The sequence below is a fragment of the Neodiprion virginianus genome, chromosome 6 (genome assembly GCF_021901495.1).
Source record: "Neodiprion virginianus isolate iyNeoVirg1 chromosome 6, iyNeoVirg1.1, whole genome shotgun sequence".
Taxonomy (NCBI): Eukaryota; Metazoa; Arthropoda; class Insecta; order Hymenoptera; family Diprionidae; genus Neodiprion; species Neodiprion virginianus.
Genome location: NC_060882.1, coordinates 24,741,135 through 24,761,177, shown reverse-complemented (window position 1 = coordinate 24,761,177; position 20,043 = coordinate 24,741,135). Strand labels below are relative to the sequence as shown.

General features: G+C 43.7%; 1 protein-coding gene across 2 annotated transcripts in view; it reads left to right on the top strand.

Annotated features, from left to right (window-relative positions):
* The window catches only part of LOC124306872 (dopamine D2-like receptor), a 125,029-nt gene that overhangs the window by 7,990 nt on the left and 96,996 nt on the right, over window positions 1-20,043 (top strand). For both annotated transcript variants that reach the window (XM_046767977.1, XM_046767976.1), the window contains one exon: window positions 281-1,374. In XM_046767977.1, coding sequence (XP_046623933.1) covers window positions 649-1,374 — 726 coding nt within the window. In that variant the 5' untranslated portion in view covers window positions 281-648. The remainder of the gene's footprint in view (window positions 1-280; window positions 1,375-20,043) is intronic.

The window sequence follows — 20,043 nt, the reverse complement described above, 5'->3', positions numbered from 1 at the left end:
AATGAGAAGATGGAAGTAAAGTGACTCGGGAAGAAATAATACCTATAAAACATTTAAAAGCGTATTGCGATTACAGAACTCGACGAATGGAGTCTCCAGGCGATATTATTGTAATTTTTTTTGATAACAAATTCTTCTTTCACGTATAAGAAATAGTACCTATGAGATATTTTCAGCGTCGTACACTTTCTGGGCCAAGCCTTGAAAAGGATTAGAGTCAATCCCTCCTTTACAAGTTACATGCACAAGTTTGACGAGCGTCGTCCTCTTTCTGTTCCAGGGAACGACCGTCTCCGTTTGATGAGAGGTGCACGGAGTGAGTTTTAAGAAAATTCCCGATCCGCGATGACGGAGTGGGATAAGGGTGGTCGGCAGGGTTGGTTGGGTCGGTTCTCTTCGGAGCAGTAAAAGCCGAGTTCTGCATTGTAAAAAGGAGCTCGTAGGAGAGGAGGAAGAGAAAAAAGGGAATAAGAGGGACCAAGGATCGAAGAGCAACGAGGGTGGGGGGATGGAGATGACGGCGAACAGAACGCGGAGACCTTCGTGGGCTCGGGAATCGAAAATCTCGTGATTTCTTTGGGGGCGTTGGACGAGATAGAGGCGAATCGGGAAAAGAGCGGAAGGCGAAGGGCGGCGGGCCGAGACAGCATGGAGCCGAAGGTGTTGTCGTCGCCCGCTAGCAACCTGGCCGCGAGGATTAACGCAACAGTTCGCAGCATCGCGCGTCACTACGACGCACAGCCTCCTAGGTCGAGCAACAGGTTCGACGATCCTCGGGCGAGAGGAGCAAACGAGACCGGCGACGTCCTCGGGGAGCCCGATAAGGAGGGCCACAGGACGAACCTGACCTCGCAAATCGGGGATAACGCCGACCTGAGCGTCGACTTCGGGGCCGGTTTCGGAGGGCTCTTAAACGACTCGACGACGCCGGCTCCGCCCGCCTCTTCGACGTCAGTGTCGACTTCCGGCAACGAGAGCTACGCGTCGATATCGGACCTCTTCGTCTTCGACGACATAAGCGACTACATTAACCGACTGAACTACACGGCCTTCTCGAACCTGACGTCCTACTACGAGGGGACCAACCTTAACCTCACCGCCGGTGGAAACGGAAGCTGCACTTCGGTAATTTCCACCGGAACAGGCCGCGTCGAGTGCGTCGAATCCGACGTCGATAAGTCGAACGTCAACAATTGGTGGGCCCTGATTTTGGTCGTCGTTCCCTGCCTCACCCTGTTCGGCAACGTCCTCGTCATACTGGCAGTTTTTCGCGAACGCGCCCTGCAGACCGTCACCAACTACTTCATCGTCAGTCTCGCCCTCGCCGACCTCCTCGTCGCCGTTCTGGTCATGCCGTTTGCGGTCTACGTTCTGGTGAGCGAAGCGATTATTTCCTTGTTAATTCTAACCTCGCTATAATTAATCTCTACACTTACTTCCTTGCGTAGGAACGAGAAACGCTCGCGGGGATGCTCTGGAAAATTGAAATACTTCTTCTTCTTCTTCTTCTCCTTCTTCTTCTCCTTTGTATATGCTTGTTTGCGCGAGCGACGCCACCTATTAGACGTGTTCTTTTTATCCGCGAGCTTGCGAGCTTGCAGCCTCCCTGCTTGAGGAGCCGTTAGCCGGTGGTTGTCAAGTGGATGACTGCTGGCTTCTGCCTGCCGGCTCCTGGCTGCCTAATACGGTGTCGCTTCCAGTGACATATTAAGCCGGAGAAGCGGTTGAATTTTTCTCAGGGAATGATATAACCATTTCGTTGAGTGGATCTCACTCCGTTCTAACGTTAAACACCGTCACCGTCATCTACCACCGCGTTTCACTGCGACGCTATCTTTTTTATACCTACCCTCCGTATTCTCGTGTACTTTAAGACGGCCCTGTGATTACGATCTCCTTCGATTTACATGTTATTTTCTTATTCTCTCGAGGTTAATCATCGCCTCTTTCGCAACGAATTTCACTCGAAAAATATCCTAATTTCGCCTGATGTTCGCAGCTATAATACCTTGAAAAATGAGGTACTGGTATTCGCAACATGATTCGAAAGTTACACCACTCTGTAGGGGAACACAAGCACGGCAGGTTCGTTCGGGCGTGTGACGGTAATGGAACAAGATTTTCAGTAATAACCTTCGGAAACAACGTTTCAGCGCGGTTTGCTTCACGCCCGCGAAACTGTTTAGCTTTACCTGTCGCATTATAACTTTTCGAACTGTTTCGCATCTCATGAATTCCTTCCTACGTGAGCCGTATGATCCGCGGGGATAACTTACACAAGTACGCCATTTTACATTTAAATTCATGGTATAAATGGTCATTGTTTTCCCTCAACTTCATTCTCCCGAAAGTGTGTATAGAGGGCCTTTTCATATTACACGTCGATGTTGCGAAATTCATTTTTCGTAAGTAAATCTTGTCGTCGAAGCTGATCGGTGAATTGGATTCCACATGTCGAGAGTACGAATTTCGTCCAGTACTCCGAGATGCGATAGACTCTGCCCTCGATTCTATCTCGAAAAACAGACTCACCTTAGAACCGTCGGTATAATATGGATGTACACTTTGGTACAGGTGATCGGTGACGACAGTGGACGATGTTTGATACTGGGAGTGGCCACCGGCTCAACGTTCTCTACGCTGGGCAAAAAAATGCCTGGTAGGTCACACGGAGGCAATATATACATATATAGGTATACATATGTTTGTACGTACATGGGTATAATACAATTTTCACCCAATATATCATGCCGAGCTCGTATAGCACCCTTGGAAATGTTTGGCTCGCCGAAATAGAATGAAAACACTTTCGTTGCGCGTATCGCACTTTCCAGCGATTTGTCGAGCTCCTTTCAGTGCGATAATAGTTTATTACCGGTAAAAGTTTACCTATTTAACGATGATCAATAACGGGCCCAGGGCGTCTAGACGCACAAGACGAAGCACCGACTTGGATTTAATCGCGATACCGGCGCTGGTATACCATCAGCGTCGCTTATAAGAAGACGAGAATAATTGCTGGCATCTAGTCTCGATTGTCCCGAAGGAGACGACTTTATTATACTGCTCGCGGTGCCGATTCAGGTCACCTCGAGATATCACTCAATCGCCCATTGTCAGCGAAGGCTTCGAAAGGCGTCGAAAGCTCCTTCCCCTTGGAAGGTGCAGCATCGCTGAAAAAACAGACGTCTATTTCGGTTGAAAATAGTATTCAAACTCCGTACGCGTCACACGAATGTCAGATATCAGCAACGTTTCGACAAATTTCATTAAAGACGTCGAATGATTTGAAGCGATCCGAATAACCGATTCCCGTGGGCATTCAAGGATGTTCACATAAACACTGGTTGCATGCACCAAGCTAACGGAGCTGTGTTTGTTCGCCGGCAGTATCGACGAGTGGAGTAAAATCATGACCATACGTACCTGTATGCTAAACGAGCTTATAGTTCAGTGGCGGAGGGTAAACGTAAACGCAAATATTTGCGGAACTATCGCAGGTGGATGTGGCGAATCGTGATACCCAACTCAGTGTATCCGTGTGACAGTTAACTTTGGAACATCAGCGTCGTCTCGGCGCGAAATGACGTCTGCCAACCGCGATGGTTTCGCTCAACCATCGGACGTGGTGACTACCTACCAACCTATGACGCGAACTAACCGTGATCGTGAATGTAGGGCATGTTCAGTCAAATCGTTGTCGACAACGTGTCCCGGCGCACACAAAATTCGTTACATGTATTTACACTGAAATTGCGGATCACACATTGTACCCACACCGGGTTACGCGAACCGTGTACAAGCCGGAATTCCTACAGCTAAACCTCTATTTCGTGCTTAACGGTAACCAAGGCGTATGTAAGCACATTTGTCGAGGAATCAGCTTCCTCCACCCGAATACGTTATTAGGCATTATTATTATGAGTGCGGTCGAGTGTCGTTCTCATACGTCGACACTGCATGCGGTCAGCTCGCCGATGTTTTCTCGAAACTTGGTTCGAGAGCCGGTGAAACAGAGCCGAGCTTTGTGCTTGCGGTCGTTCGCGTCGTTTCCCTTGTACATACCTATATAAGATATTAGAGTCGTTATGGGTCCGCCGTATTGAGAGGTAACTACCGGACTCAACTTTACTACTTTTCACGAGATCTCCTCATCTGAGATTAGATCTGAGGTCGTTATACGGAGCTTTAATTCCACTTTTTCAAATGCCAAATCGATCACGCATCACGCCATCGGTAAAGATTCCATCAGCGAAGCGAAACGTCGTTGATTGAGAGCGTCGTATCCGTGGAATTTCATTTAGAACGACATAATTAGACTAGTATAAGAAATCGCCTATTGCCGCAAACAAAAAGTCAATCAAAGACGTAAGTTGAGGAGTTTGTTACATTCGCGATGTTGTATCTACAAGGGAACTTGTGACGATTTTCGTCGATTACGAAAACAAGGTTTGGCAACAATGGAGCAAAGATTTCAGCCGGCGTGCGATAAGACACGTGTACGACAACGGATTTATCAGAGGTTGAAAGTCGGGTCAAAGAGAATCCTTAGGTAGAAAGTAATTGAGTCATTTTATCGCCGCTCAAATATTAAAGCCGACGGGTCGATGTATGAGTAAAATCTGAAAGGAAGATCGGCGATGAAATTCCCGAGGCTGACCTTGATCCTGGCCTGATCACGCACGCTTCCTGCATCCATGTGCATAGATATGGATATACATATATCCATATGTATGCGGGACTGTCCATTTATCCGGCTTTTGCCATCAAGGCATCGTGCAAGGCATCCGGACAAGCCGTATATCCTTCGCTTCAATATTCATGGGACCGTGTAACACGAGGGGGACACAAGCTCTGTCTTAGACAGTCGAGCGGACAGTCTAGAGCCGGGAAGCAAATCTCGCGAGTCGTCGTTGGAACTCGAGTCATAAACATGCATGCTCGAGGACGTCTGGGTCTGAAGGGACTTTAAGGAGGCCACGCGCCTCGCTATTACCCAACACGGACCCGGCGCTTGTATATCGTCCTGAATTAAGGAACAGCTCCTCGACACGCCACTCCTCCTGTTCCCAGTGACCCAGTCCTCGCGGCTCTCTTCGACGGCTGCACAGAGCTTGCAGGCCGCGGATCGATGTCGTCGACATTCGGAGCGCCGAATTGGCCCCATTCAATTAATACCCGTAAGCCCGCGAGCCGAAGAGGCGTCTGTGATATCCCTGACATCTCGGAAACCTGAAACGACTTCCTCGTCCCCCGATACGTAGGCGTACGCGCCGCGGTTCGCCGGGAAAACAAATGGGAGTCAAATGAATTACAAAAGCCAGGCTCGAGAGTAGCCGGAGCTTTCCGCTACAACGCGAGCCGTTCGTGCTCGGCCGCAATCAGCTGCTCGAACAGGTACACCTACTAACGGCTTCGAGATACGATAGTTAATAAATTAAATCTACATACAATCTGCGTCGATCGATCTGCTTCCACTCGGTTTGCGTCGGCGCGGGCATTTTTCACCGACTCTAAAGCGAAAGCAATATCGACGTTGATTTGCAAAAAAGATGTGTCATTATTTCTCCGCTACCTACTCTTGATTAAAAGGTCTTTTCACCGTCGACGTATATCGCGCGTGCTTGTTCGCCGTGGTAAAAGTTTCGTCGAAACTAATGTGACGCTGACGTGTCTCACCCCAGGGACGGATATGTTCTTTCGATTAGTTTCGAATTCTTGATACGGGATATCGATGATCGGCAACAGTAGAACAGCGATCTCTGAAAACACAATCAGCGAATGTGACTTGGGGAACGCTTTGACAGAGTGCTCGATTTACGAAGGAATACCTGAAAGCCGATATCGTGTCTACACAATAAAGGCATCGTGCTTTATACGACACGGGTGGTTACTTCGCAAGTGACGTTGGCTTTCGTCACGGGCATCAAATATGCTGCCTAAAACCGGAATGAGAACCATCGGCATCCCGTGGAACTCCATAATAACATTTCCACAACAATCAAGTCCACGTTTTACCTCTTTCTCAAATTCAACGCAAACTGATGCCTGTGATGAGATTATGACGAGTATCATTTTATTTCACATAATATAATTGCCTTCAGCTGCGTTATTATTATTATTATTGTTATTATTATTATTATGGTATCACAGGTTCCGCAGCATCTACGTATAATCATTTCGGACATCCGTCGGTGTGAAAATTTGAGATGCGTTAGAAATATGAACGCAGATACCTAATCACAGTCAAGTTTTCACGGAACTCGGTATGAGTGCGGATACGTGTGTAAGTACAAGTATGTAAAAAAATTTAAAAGGCGTATCATTATGCCTAAATGAAACTTTTGCACCTGTTTCCAAGATGGATAAAAATAATTTTTTTTTTTTTTTGACGCACCCTAATGTACGTATAACGAAGCTGAACCGGCGTATTGCGTTGAGACTATCTAACCGGCGATCAAGATTTATGATATGGAAAGGATGAACTTTGAAACTAACCATCGTTTTCGCAAACCAATTTGCCCCGTTCCATCGGCATGTACACGCTACTCGTACATATGTTTGTCCAATACGATATAGTCGGCGTATATTATCATTATGTACTATCCATGTGAGGCATACGCTGAAAACCGTAGCTCTTGCGTAAGCTCCGGAGAGATTCGACACCCTGCCGTGGCGACCTCACCCTCGTCATCCTCGTCATCCCCGTGTCGCAGACGTTACCTGTCTATTTGAGCGACTCTTGCGATAATGACGAAACATTGTCGGCACGTCTTCGATTTCAAAGTTAATTGCCTGATCAGAAGCAGCCCGCTTCATCGACCCGTACTTTAAACTTTGATACACGCAAGATTCACATGCGTAAAAGGCAGGAAGAATTATTAACAAGCATTCGTGTATCTCCGAGGCTTGCGCGTACCGCAATGACACTGTGACACGTACGCCTGATGAGTTGTTATTATTAATTTTTTTTATTTTTACGCGAGGAATGTGAGCTGCGTGTAATTCGCAAGTTAAAATTAAAAATTTTGTCAAGTGGAAGGGTGTAGAACAGCGACAATGGTTGACAGAATTAAAAGAACCGTACATCCAGTGGCAAATTATAAATGATGTAAGCGGTTCGTATGCTTTGTATTTTTATTTTTATTTCTTTTTTTTTTCGTTTCTCTCTCTTTTTTTTGTTTTCTTGTTTTTTTCGTTGCCTTTTGAGACAGGCTTCAAGTGAAACTTGGAAAAAATTGTTCTCTTCGCAAAGGGGACTGCAAATCATTCATAATAATTTTGCAAAACGCAAGCGTTCAGTTGACAGTTTCGTAGACAAAAATTTGCAAAGATGTTATCATTAGGTTTAACAATCATTTTTATGATATTTATAATGTTTTAATGAAAAAGTCAGTCGAGTTGAGTGTGAAACGAATTAAATAGGTACAAGATAAAGATACGAGTTATACTGCGATAACGTTTTGAGCAATCATTTCACTTTTAGACTTCCGATCAGGTTTACCCAAAGATACCTTGCACCGGACCTAATTTTAATTCTGGTAAACTCGAGAGAAGAATTTGATTTCCCGTCACCTAGCTGTGCAGGTCACAAGGTGTTGGAAATAGGGTGAGCGAAGGCGGGGGTTGTGTAATCATTAAAATCGTGAAAACCCTTCTGCAAAATCGCAAAGCATTTTCAATTACGTTGGAATTGATTCGTTCAAGACGCAGGATTTCACGCAATTTTTCAACCACCGTAAAGCGGGTCGAGGGACGTAGGGTGGTAGGTGGCGGGACGGGAGGGGGGAGGGGGGGAAGGAGGAGGAAAAAAACTGCCAATAAATCGGAGCGATAGAAGAAGACGGGAAGACGTCCCTCGGGAGATACGGGACTTAGAGTGCGCGATTTTCTCCCCCTCGAACCCCCTCCCCTGTACCTGGAAAGGCTCCCTGAAACATACAGTCAAATCGAAATCGTCTCGAGCCGTTTCCTCCCCCTGACCTTTCGCTCCATGGCATTGGATCTCAGTTCCGTATAATACACAGAGAATATTTCGAAGATTCTCATTTTACTTTATTTCTTCGTTTTCACTCAATTACAACGTTTATTATGTAGGATTTTGGAAAAACGGCGACAGCGCCACGAGCGAGTGCGAATGATGTGTGTGTGTGTGCGAGAGTGCGTGTTTGAAAAGATCGCCGCCAGAGAGCGCGCGAGAGCCACGAGGCAGTTGACACGAGGCAGTCGAAGAGTAAAGTCGACGTCGCGAAATTAGCATCGTAAGATTCTTTGTTCAATTCAATAAAGTATTTTCCTCTTTTTTCATCAACCCCATGAATTCGTCATTACCCGCGCGTATGTTCCAATAACACCAGGAACAGAAATTAATACCATAATTAAATTATTTTTTTTTTTTCCTTCGTTTCTTCTTTTTTGTTTTTTATCTTCCCTTTCCTACAACGAAACGAATAAATCTACCGAGGTGCAATGTTCAACGCCATGATCCGGTGTTAAACGAGACGCTTGAAATCGATTTCTTCTTTTACCAAATTCTCTCACCGATCGGGGAACGAGTGTACCTTCCGAGTTCTCAGGGGAGGCGTCGCTGAACTATATATATTCCGACGTCGACTGCGCACGCGGTGGTGGTCCAGGAGGACAAGCGTACCCGTGGGACGCGTAATTGGACGTGACGACATGGCGACAGTTCCTCCCTTGGCCCGAAGTATGCCGTGACGGGGCGGCGCGACTTTCTAACGTCATTACTACCCAAATTTCCCGATTCCTTGTACAAGATTGCCTCGGGTTCAACAATAATAATAATAATAATTGTAATAATAATAATTGTAATAATAATAATAATCATTATATTCTCAGCGTTACCATTATTATTATTCTTATTACCAGCCCCTCCGCCTCCCCCTCTAAATGACGATCAAACATCGTCCCCCTCTTTTTATAGAAATTTCAAACAATTCCCGGAGAACTGTTAACGATTTTTCTGACAAAATACTTACATTATGCATTGAACACTTATTCCACAAATTTAACGAAACATTTCAGTAATTCTACGCACACGTAGGTATGTGTAACCGGGGCAATTTTAAAGTAAATGTTTGTGTACATTAAGTGATATTGAAAAATCGATTCTATTTTTTTCACTCAGTTTATTCGCCTCTTATATTTAAATAGGTTCAGTTTCGGATTTCATGGATTTGATGTATCTACGTGTTAATAACGTTGGGTATTTAAGGGTAGAGGTGTACCGAGTATGCAATTTAAAATTTACGACCGACGTTTGGAAGGCGTTGAAATACATTTTTAGATCAGGAACACGTATCTGCTCGGTTTACAGGAATAATTTACGAGCTTAACTCGCGGATATTCACTGGCCTAGAAGTGATTTTGTGGTTTTAAAACAAGTTTGCAATGTATAAAACCGGTATTAGCATCTTTTCAAGTGTAATCATTATTCCTGTTACGCGGTTAATTTCCGGTCCAACACGTTATAGGTACGAATGGTATATATTTGATTATTCATCATAAGTTGTATGTAGTCAAATTGCATGACTGAAAAAGATTTCACCATTGTTTTGCGTTGATCAACGTGATATCATATCGCGTGTTTCGTGCGAAGTTTATCGCTAATTAAAGCACAACAGAAATAAGATAACTGAAATGAAAAAAAAATCAAGAACGGGATGAAACGAAGTAGAAAAAATAAAAAAAAAAATGGTTTTCCCCGGCCGAAAACACTATTAACACCGACTCCGCTAATCGCGCGGACTCGTAAAAAATGATGAGAAAATTCCGTGCGTACAGAATACGTACGAATGGCTTATACCAGACTGCGAGGGAAACTTTCATGTGTATTTCCCGTTGTATCTGCAGGTTACAGGGCACGTATCACTCGCGTAGATTGCACACAGGTGTTCGTGAGTGAATGGAGGAGGATCATTTTTCAAATGTAAGCCCTGAAACTCGACCGTAAAAATTTCATTCCGGTAATATGGAACGACGATATCGCGCGGTTCCTTACTACTGATTGCGAAGCTCCAGTTACGTTATCAACGTATCGAGAAAGGGGCCGCTGGTTTCCACCTCTTTTTATCCCACGCAAGCGATTCGTGAGAAATTTTCTGAAAGAACAAAAAACGAACGCCTTCCCTTATTTCTACACCTATTCCTACAAATTAGGTTGCCAAGCTTTGCTCGAACTTGGGACGTACAGAGCGACACGACAAACACCGTGGGTAGGTGAGCGTGAAAAAGGAAAGGAAGAAAGAAATATATAATATGCATATGAAAAGCTATACATAAAATTATATGCAGGGAGTAGCGAGAAAGGGCATCGCGACGCCTGTTCACATCCCTTATTCATCCTCTCGTCTCTTTCGGATTCACCCCATTTCTGCACACCGCGTGCCAGCAGCAATAAGACGTTCGTGGCAATCGCATATTATGCCTGATGAATTCGAAAAGCTGCTTCCCCGTTATCCCGCAGCCGTAGCAACATGCACGCGTACAAGAGGGGTGAATTTTTTCCCTCATTTATTTGTGTTTTCTTTTTCTTTCCTCATCGTCGCCCACGATTTTTTTCTCCTCTCATTTTTGTACATCGCGATGATATTGCCGTGCAGGTAGGACGTGTACTCTCATCGTGTCGCGCTGTTGTGATCATGTATGTTTTACCATATACCCACCCCGGGCGTGTATCAAATTATTATTATTCATTTATTTTCTCTCTCGCTTCGAGATGAAAGAAAAACAAACGCCCGGGCAGGTATGAATATGGTATGATAATAATGAATACATACGCACGTAAGCTTTCAGCTGTACGGAAGGGCAAATTGTACAAATTTACTAGTAACATGAACCATCCGGCGAAATATTTTAACGAGTTTTATGCCTGTGTATCCGACCCTCTCTATAACCCGCGCCAACTTTTCGCGCAGTTCATGGCATATCGCCAGTCACGTGCAAAAACTAATCCTTGCAATTCCCTCAATAATATTCCATAGAGCGAGGAAATGTACAGAGGCTATCGTAACGTAGAGAAATTTTTTCATTGAATTTCCCGGCTTAATATTGATCGCATATTTTTCGCGTGACTGTTGCAGCGAAAACTGCAATATGCATGTTGTGAAAATTGCAGGAACACAACATTAAAGAAACTTCTTGCTTTATAAATGGATATAATAACCTGCTGGATGTTTCGCAAGCAATTATTATCACGTCGTGGATGTACAATATTGTTTCGCATATACTACATATAATACAAGATTCGTGATGCCGGCTGAATAAAATAGATAAGAACGCGCCGCTCTTCGGCTAATAAGAACCAACTTTGCCTGGTCCTTGTGTAATCATAGATTAGCAGGGGTGCGAAACTGCTCTTTCTCTCTCTCTCTCTCTCTCTCTCCCTCTCGCTCTTTGCCCCTATTTTTGTCTCTCGTCGCCTCGCCTTCTCCCTTCTGCAGCCGGTGAGCAACGCACCAGTCACAAAGCAGTGTACGTAACGAGCCGAATGAGGGAGAAGCGAACCCCTTCGGCGATGTTAACTGTTTAACGTTTCGAAAATTTGATAAATCTAAATAGTCCTAGCGCGTGATTACGCCGTAGGACGATCCGGAAATCTCTTATCGTCACTCTGCGTAAACTTAAATTGACGATGATTTTTTAACGATTCGAATCTTATTAGCTACACCCAATGAAAACATCGCTGTTGATTCTGCAACGGAGGCTGTTTAATTTTATGCTATCGCTATGTATTTTTTGTAATGTCGTTACAAGTATAAAAGTGAACACAAAAACTAATCACGTCTATCTTTTTCTGCACTCATACGTAAAATATTTAAAATTACACGTGTGTGAAAAAGAAGAGATGTTGAATGAAAGTTAGAAAACTCACTTTTTGTTCATCTTTTCAAGTCGCATGTTCCTTTTATTCTTTCTCGTTCTCTTTTTCGCGTCATGCAGCAGGTCAGAGGTAAAAGAAGCTGGATATGAAAATATTTAAAACCGACCTAGTTTCGACTTTCTTCGCTCGTCGGAATAATATTCAAATCCAACTGTACGAGATGAATTATGTCAGGGGCAGTGTGTGTAACGAGAGGCGGCGGGAGGGGGGATAACAAGAACAAAACAAAAAAGAAGAAGAAAACAAAACTTCATCCACCGCTTAATACCTATCCATTCTCGGGTAAAAGTTTTGACGTACGACTTTTTCTTCACCGGGTGTTTGAGACGTCGAAAAGTCGACGTCAACGCTGCCCGCGAGTTCCGGTGCGGGTCACGTGACGCAAGTTTTCGCGGTAATCGCGGACATTCAAATGACCGTTTCCATTGTCACCTTTTCGCGGCATTGCCGTTATATTTAATTAACGTACCGCGAAAAATACTCCGTGAAAAGGTCCAAGACGGCGCGACGAGGATTTCGCCAAATCGCGCGGCCCATATTTAGAAGCATTATCCGTGATATCTCTGTGAACGATGGTCAGAACGGGTTGAAATTTTGACAGGAGGTTTATTCTCGCGGCTAAAATACGCGTGTCAAAGCCGTTTCGAATACATTGAAAAATAAAAATGTTTGAAAAGCGGCCCTCTGGCGCGAGCTCGCCGGCCACGCTTAAATTATAGCGATATTAAAAAGAAACGGGTACCATATGTACGTGACCAGAAAAATATTAATGTCAGTTGACGAAGCTGCGGCTGACGTATAAAACGGGAGGTAAACTGAAGCGGGAGTGAGGGGGACGATTTACTTTATTTTGTTATTATTTTTTAGCCCCACGAAGAGATATCAAAGTGTGTATCGGTCAAATTACACGCCGTGTGTATACGTGTACAACCTACATTATTACAGCTGCCGCGCAAGCAAATTCTCGTAAAACGGAAGCCTATCTTTGAGAATGATGGCGGTAATAAATCTCGGTTCCGTTACGCGTTTTACGTACACGCAGCGTGTAACAACCAAGCCTGATCGGAAAGGTCATTGGATAGTGAATTTTACGGGCAAGAAATTGTGATCATGTTTCGTTTCGCAACGGCAAACGGCAAACGACCGGCGTCGCGACGCCGCGAATCCTTTACGAAAACCGCGGCGTGCGTCTCGCTTTACGAATTTGGATTGCGAGGAACATTTCCAACGGTTGCACTCTCGAAAGTCCGCTGCATGCCGAGCGAGTACGGAAACGCGTTTCAGACGTAACTCGCCTCGTCAAAACCGTCTTTTTAACGACACCGTTCTCGCCTTTGCACTCACTGGAATTCCAGCTCCACGTACACAGAGCTTTGCACGCTTTGCTGCGCTCACGACGCTTTTAAATTGGATTCTATTAAACTGCGAAACAGCTCCAGAGATATACGATTTTTGCGGTCACGCGGTTATCTCGCGTGTGTACGCGTTCATCTTCGCTGCATTTCGTGATACTTTCAATTTAAAACGAAATTTTTTCGCAGGCGAAATAATATATCAACGGTAAAAGTATCACGGTTTTCGATTAGCGAAAATCCATCGGACCGGTCCGGGAGTTATAAATTTCAATATTTCACACGCGTACCACTTAGAAATTTGTTTCCATTTTAGACAAGCAAAACTGTGCTACAATCAGCGATTTTAATATCATTGCGTTTTATATTTACGAGCGAAACGTTGTGAGCCATAAAAAAAAATTTATTCCATTCGAAAAGCAGAAAGTTCGCTACGACTGTGTTATTTTCACCAGTCTTGGAAAAGGTTCATCAGAGATACAATGCTGGCCGAGTGATAATTACAAATGAAGTATTAATCAACTCCAGGAATTTCCAGATGTTTCGTGCTGCCAACAATAATATCGAGTTTTGTTAAAAACTTTTTATCGTTGCTAAAATTTAGTCAATAGCATCACGCTGTGTAGATTAATTAATATTTTCTAAATTGAGCTAATAAATTCATACCGAAAAAATTTTTACGTCCGAAAAGGGAGAAAAAAATCAACGGGATACTTATGTTTAAGAGCCCGATTGCAATAGATGAAGGTTTGCAGGAGTAGGTAGTAGATACGAAAAATTGTTTCTGCACGTTTAAAGGCTGAATTAAGCCATAACCGTTAATCCCGTTTTTTACCCTCGTAACATAATCGGGCGATGGGAACGCACGCGGAATGTAGTTCGGCGGATAATAGCAAAGTTAAAATATTTATCGGTTACTACCCTCGGAGAAAATATCGAGACTCTCGGTTGAATATTCGGCAAATATTCGCCGAAATGGTCCAGCCCGTGATGTATAATATTACCTCTACGAACTAGATGTTTCGTCCGTTATTTAACTCGCGTCGATTGGTTGAACCACCCGTCCGCTCTTTCGAAAAATTGCTTTTCTCGCCCCCGGTTATACCGACGGATGTTCTCCACATTCTTCCGCGTGTCCCTTACTCTCTTCACCCTGTCTCCGCCTCTCGTATAAGTATGTATATTACCTGCACGTACGCGTATACCTTTTTATACACGTCGTATAAATTTATTCAACTAATTTTTAATGAATAAATAAATATGTCCAAGGTTCGGCTGGGAATTATCGTGTAAATTGTGGAGGATAAAAGGGACGGAAAAGGGTTCGATTATATGGGAGAATCGCGTGAGGATTCAGGCTACCGTAAATTACAATGGAAAAAAGGAAATTCTGCAGGGACGCGGAAAAAAAGAGAAGGTGAAAGAAAAAAAAAAAAAAAAAATTTACAGGCGAAAATTGAGGGAGAAAAACAGGCAACGAAAATGAGAAAATGATGGAAATTTCTGAGGAAATATCAGACTTCGTAATCTATTTGATTTTCTGTCGTAAGATAAATTAGTTGTTCTTCGTATTATTATACCGATACATTTGTTTGTATGTATATCATTGCATGTAAAATATATTTTCTGCTCAAGGAATTAAACTGAAAAATATGTACGTTATATCAATTGTATGCATATGTATAAATATACTTATTTACTCAAAAATTGGCTTACCTACTCGGAGGATGGGCCAGAGGGGTACATTTATCAGCACGATTCGCGGAGATGGACGTCAAGTTCTGCTTCTCGCTGGAAAAACCGTGTACGATATGTATAATAAGGAATACAGCCATACGACTAACGTGTCAAAGTGTCAAGTGCCTCGAAAATAGCAGGGTAAGAGTAGCTCGAGGAATGCGAATAAAAGAGATGTTGGGCCGAGGTGACAGTCCCATATTTTATTAAAATCAAGAATATATATACGTGTTATATATGTACGCCTCTTTTCGTTTCTCAGTTATTTCATCATGCCTACTCAAGATATTTCGTTCTTATTATTACCATCATACCATGAGGATCGTCATGCAAATGTGTCTCTTCTCCATCTTCGCTGTATAATATTATTTATTCTATTCGGCTCATATTTCATCGCGAATTTTATACTCCGTCATTATTCTCTCTTCGAGAATGTTTATCAAAATTTTTCCTTTGCCTCCTGCCGGATAGTCAATGCGTTATTTTGATACAGCGAAGCGTAGGGGTTTTGCAATGTTCCACGAGTTATGAACGAACCTAAGTTATTTAACGTCTTCGCGGAAGAGGCGTAAATTATACGTATAAAGTGAGGCAGGTAAGTCAAGTTGCGTGAAAGAAGATTTTACAGCCAAACTTCTAGCCACCCCATCACCCGAAAATTAGATAGCCATCGGCAGGGTGATTATGACGCTGCAGGATAAGACGACTCCGTCTTGCAATTATCACAGGCGAGGAACTTGAGGCGACAAAACTTTGGTACAATACGCGTAGCGCACAAAACCCTGCACTATTTCCGCCTAATTTCGCAGGCGAGGATTACTGCCCTTTAATTGTTTTCTACCCCTGATTATATCCAAGCGAAATCGGGTATAGATTGAATCGGTGCCGCACGCATTCGCGCAATTACCGCAATTAGACGCGGCTCCTGCAGCGGATCCGTAATTGGGCGTTATCTCGACGTTTTTCTTGACTCGTTGCTAATTATTTTTCGCAGATTACCGTGAATGAGAAACTTGACAAAATTAGCGCGAAATTAGAATCGGAAAATCAAATTACGGACCGTTCCTCGAATGCATTTTGTTCATTCACCTGCAGCCCTCGGAGCAGGATGCAGCCCCATTTTCTTTCTATGCTTGCAATTAGCTGATTGTATTATAAAGTTTTACTCGGTCGGTCGATAATTATATCTTCACTCGAGGATTACACCTCAGCGTGTCGGAGAATTGACGAAAAATCTGACTGACGCGGTATAAGTAATAATCTCTCATCTCCATCATCTGCCTAATTTTGATGAAAAATATCAAATACCGCCCGAGTCAGCTTCCGGGGTAGGAAAAACAACTCAAGCTGATAAGCCTGGTGGAATGACTGGCTGATATCGTAACGAAAATATCGAATGCTACCCGCGATTATTGTTATCGAATCCCGAAGCGCGGTCACCCCGATTGAACGCTTGTTATCCCACGGGAATTGTCGCAAAATAATCGCGGGGTTTGAAAAGAATGCGATTTGCTGCTTTTCGCATCTCAATATCGATCCGTCTCTTCCCGCAAGCTCGATCATTCCGCCCCTTATTTCTCCTATTTATATCTCCTCTCTCTCGATTTCGTAACCGTTGTATTTTCTTATTCCAACTCTGGCAGCGTGCACCCGAGCCGACGGTGAAACCGAACTGCCAGGGATTTGGACCCCTCATCACTCCCGGCAGCAGCGGGCGCGGCGCTAAAGTTAACAATTAACGACTCGGGAGGAGCGTTTGTCTTCCAGGCACGTAAGACTTAATTGGAAAGGCTTATAAATTCTGTGCTGGGTGAGGCAGAAGATTGGCTGGTATAACCGTATATTCCTTATGCGTAGATATAACTACGTGTTCGCACATAAATAACACGTGTCTGATGAGCCTTGGCCTCCGAGCGTGAAACTGCAGACTTTGAAAATAATTAGAATATTTCATTAATACGTGTAACCTTATAATATTCTTGGAAATACAAGAGCAAAGTTGTTGGAACTTTGAATCCGTTTCTTCAGGTGACACATTTTTATAATCGAATAGCGCCTCGACGTGAATTTATTGCTGTACCAAGATAAAATTATCGCTATCGTCGCAATAAAATACAGCACGATTGACCACAATGAAATAAAAAACAACAACATGTACTCGATTTTTTTTTACGGTTGTGAGACTTATTCTAACTTTGTACCCGGAAACTGAGCACATTTTTCGATTACGAACAAAAAATATGAAAATAGTCAAGGACCGTCCGTTACAGTTAGCGGAAGTAGACATTTATCTCGACGTGTCGCGAAATGCGGAAGGCCCATCTCGCCTGCCTGAAGGGCGTTGACGTCACGCGGAACGTAACACGCTCGGAAAGTTTTTTGTTTTTTCATTTTCTTATTTCCCCATCTCGAGGTGATATAGCGGCGGGCAACAGCTGGTCTGATTTCTTTAATTAAAAGAGAAGTCCGGGAGTCTTCGTTAAGAGTCAACGGCAACGTACGCGGCACACGTATAACGGCGCGGCCGACGGAATAAGGAGTTTCGTCCTATTTGTCAAACGCAGGACGTCGACGGGTCGTGGTCGCCACTTTTTACCCTCTCCCTCGCTCTCCTCGACATTTCTCCTTCCGAGCTTACGGAAAAAAATATCATTACGAAACCTGAGCTTAAAAAATCACTCGCTCTGTTTTTTCCGTCTACAAGGCGGCTATTTTCAAAGATGAAAAACGCCTCGTCGTTTACCGAAGAAAATTTCTTTTCCTTTTCTCCAAGTCTTCGGTTGCTGCTGCTGCTGCTGCTGCAATAACTTCTCGCAGAGTTGTGGAAATCCATGCAATTAGTTAACGATGCATTTTTCACTCCGAAGGATAAAGAAGAGGTTGAAATAAAGAATAAAAAGCAAAAAAGAAACAAAAAGAAAAAAAATAAAGAAACGGAAGACTAATGATCATCAGTTTTTTGCGCAAATTGAGGACTTCGTTACTCTCCCGCTTATACACGCTTCATTCTCAGGCTAAACGTACAAATCACGCTATCATCAGCCAAATGAAAGACTTTATCCCGGCACCGGGGTTTCGGTAACGGAGTATTGAGTGTAGGTCGTTTTCTGAATTGTTCACCATGCAGAGAATGGTTCGCAGCTCTACATCCTCGTAAGAACTAACCTTTCCACGCCAGCTTCATGTAATCGAACTGAAATTGTTTCGAAGGATACCGTAGTTAAGGGTTGATTGAGAGCAGTTCTCGTACTGTATGAGGAATCTCGAAATTTCCTTTCCAGAACCGTTCGTCGCGTCCTTTGTTTTTTTTTTTTTTTTTATTTTTTATTGCTCTCAGTTGTACATTTCAAGGGGTATATTTTTAGGTCTGCAGACAACGGAGATAAAAAGTGAGGTAAAGTAATTCAACGGTATAATTTCCTCCTTAACTCCTTTCCGTGCGACATATACTTGCGGTTTGCGTAGGTACATACACATATGTGTACTCTGTATAACGCAGACGAATATTTACTGCATATAGGGGAGGGTAAAGGGTGGGCTCGAAAAGGTTGAGGCCGCGGGGATGAATTTACTGTCAAACCCCCAAAATCTGCTTATGGAAATCGAAGGACATCGACGGCCTTGTGTAAACGCGCAGAGGCATACTTCAAAAATACTGTCAACACCCTGCCAGACCGCTGGATACACTTTTCCGTGTAAATCCACAACAGTCTGCCTTGCAGAAGTGGCGAGGTGTTACCCATTCACGGGGATGAAATTGGAAGCCAAAATATGATTTCGACCTTGCTCGGTTTTTCATCCCCGAAGATAAGTTCACGAGAAATTTTCTTCGTCCGGATAGCCACAAGCGGAATCGATCCGCTGAAAAAGCGACGGAGATTCCAAGAATCGAAGTACACGCGAATGTGCAGCTTTTCTCGTTTTCACCCCGTTTCAAAAGTTAACCAAGCATTCGGTACACGTGGCTCTGTGAAAAGTGAAAGTCACACCTTCCCATATTACGTGCCGTTCAGCTTTTTAGTAGTTGAATTGGTTACACGTATAACCGTTCAACAAAGAGGCGAAGCGAAATATGTGCAAGTTTCAGCGTAAGCTTGGTGGAGAAATCCACCCGACGAAATGAGGGTGAAGATTATTTTGGATCCCAGTTTGGTACTCCGAAAGAACTTATTGTCAGCGCTGCAGTGAAGTTGGAAAGGTTATTATACACTTCCGGAATGAAGTGCTTCCGCGCTAATCTCTCGTTCGAATATCTAGCGCCTTGCCTTGCCTGCAGGGTTGGAAAAGTTGAAAGCGACGGTTGAGGGTAAAGAAAAGGCAGGGCCAGAGTCGAATCGAATCTTCGTCGCCTATGGATACAGAGCACTACATCAATCCACGATACATCCTTGGCTCGAAATCAATAATCGTCGTCGCGAGTAGGTATAAGAGGATCAACGAGTAAGTCTCTCTCTCTTTCTCTCTCTCTCTCTCCCTGATGACGAGCCGCGTTTTCCCGTCATCAAACACCGCTCTATCATCGATTCGCGATCAGTGCCTGTGAAGTTAATTGGCTGGCTGGAGGGTGGATCGATTTGGTATCTCCTGCAAACACGTTAATACTGGCCAGCAGTCGAACACCAACTATTCGTACGTCCTACAGGTTTGAATTTCAATCCATCAGGATCGAACTATCGACCTTTACTCCTTTGAAATTATACTTCCGTGTGTCGAGTTAGAGCTCTGGACTATTAATTACGAATGCCGGCAGGAGTTAATAACATAATTGATAAATGAAGAATATCCGGATTCTGTCATGTTCTAATTACCGTCTCAGCTAATCAAGTTGTCGGAAGGAACGAACGGGGGAAAAAAAAAGAACAACTAAAAATCAGTTGTGCCTGGGATGCGTCATCTAAATATTTCATTTTTTCAGGTCCCGGGGGAAAAAAATATCATTCTTCTTTAGCCACGATAAATTTCTAATTATCGATAAACGTAAAACGAGTTCTAGAAGATCTTGACCATTTTGGTTTTTTTTTTCGATATGTTTTCGCCCAAGAAATCGATCCT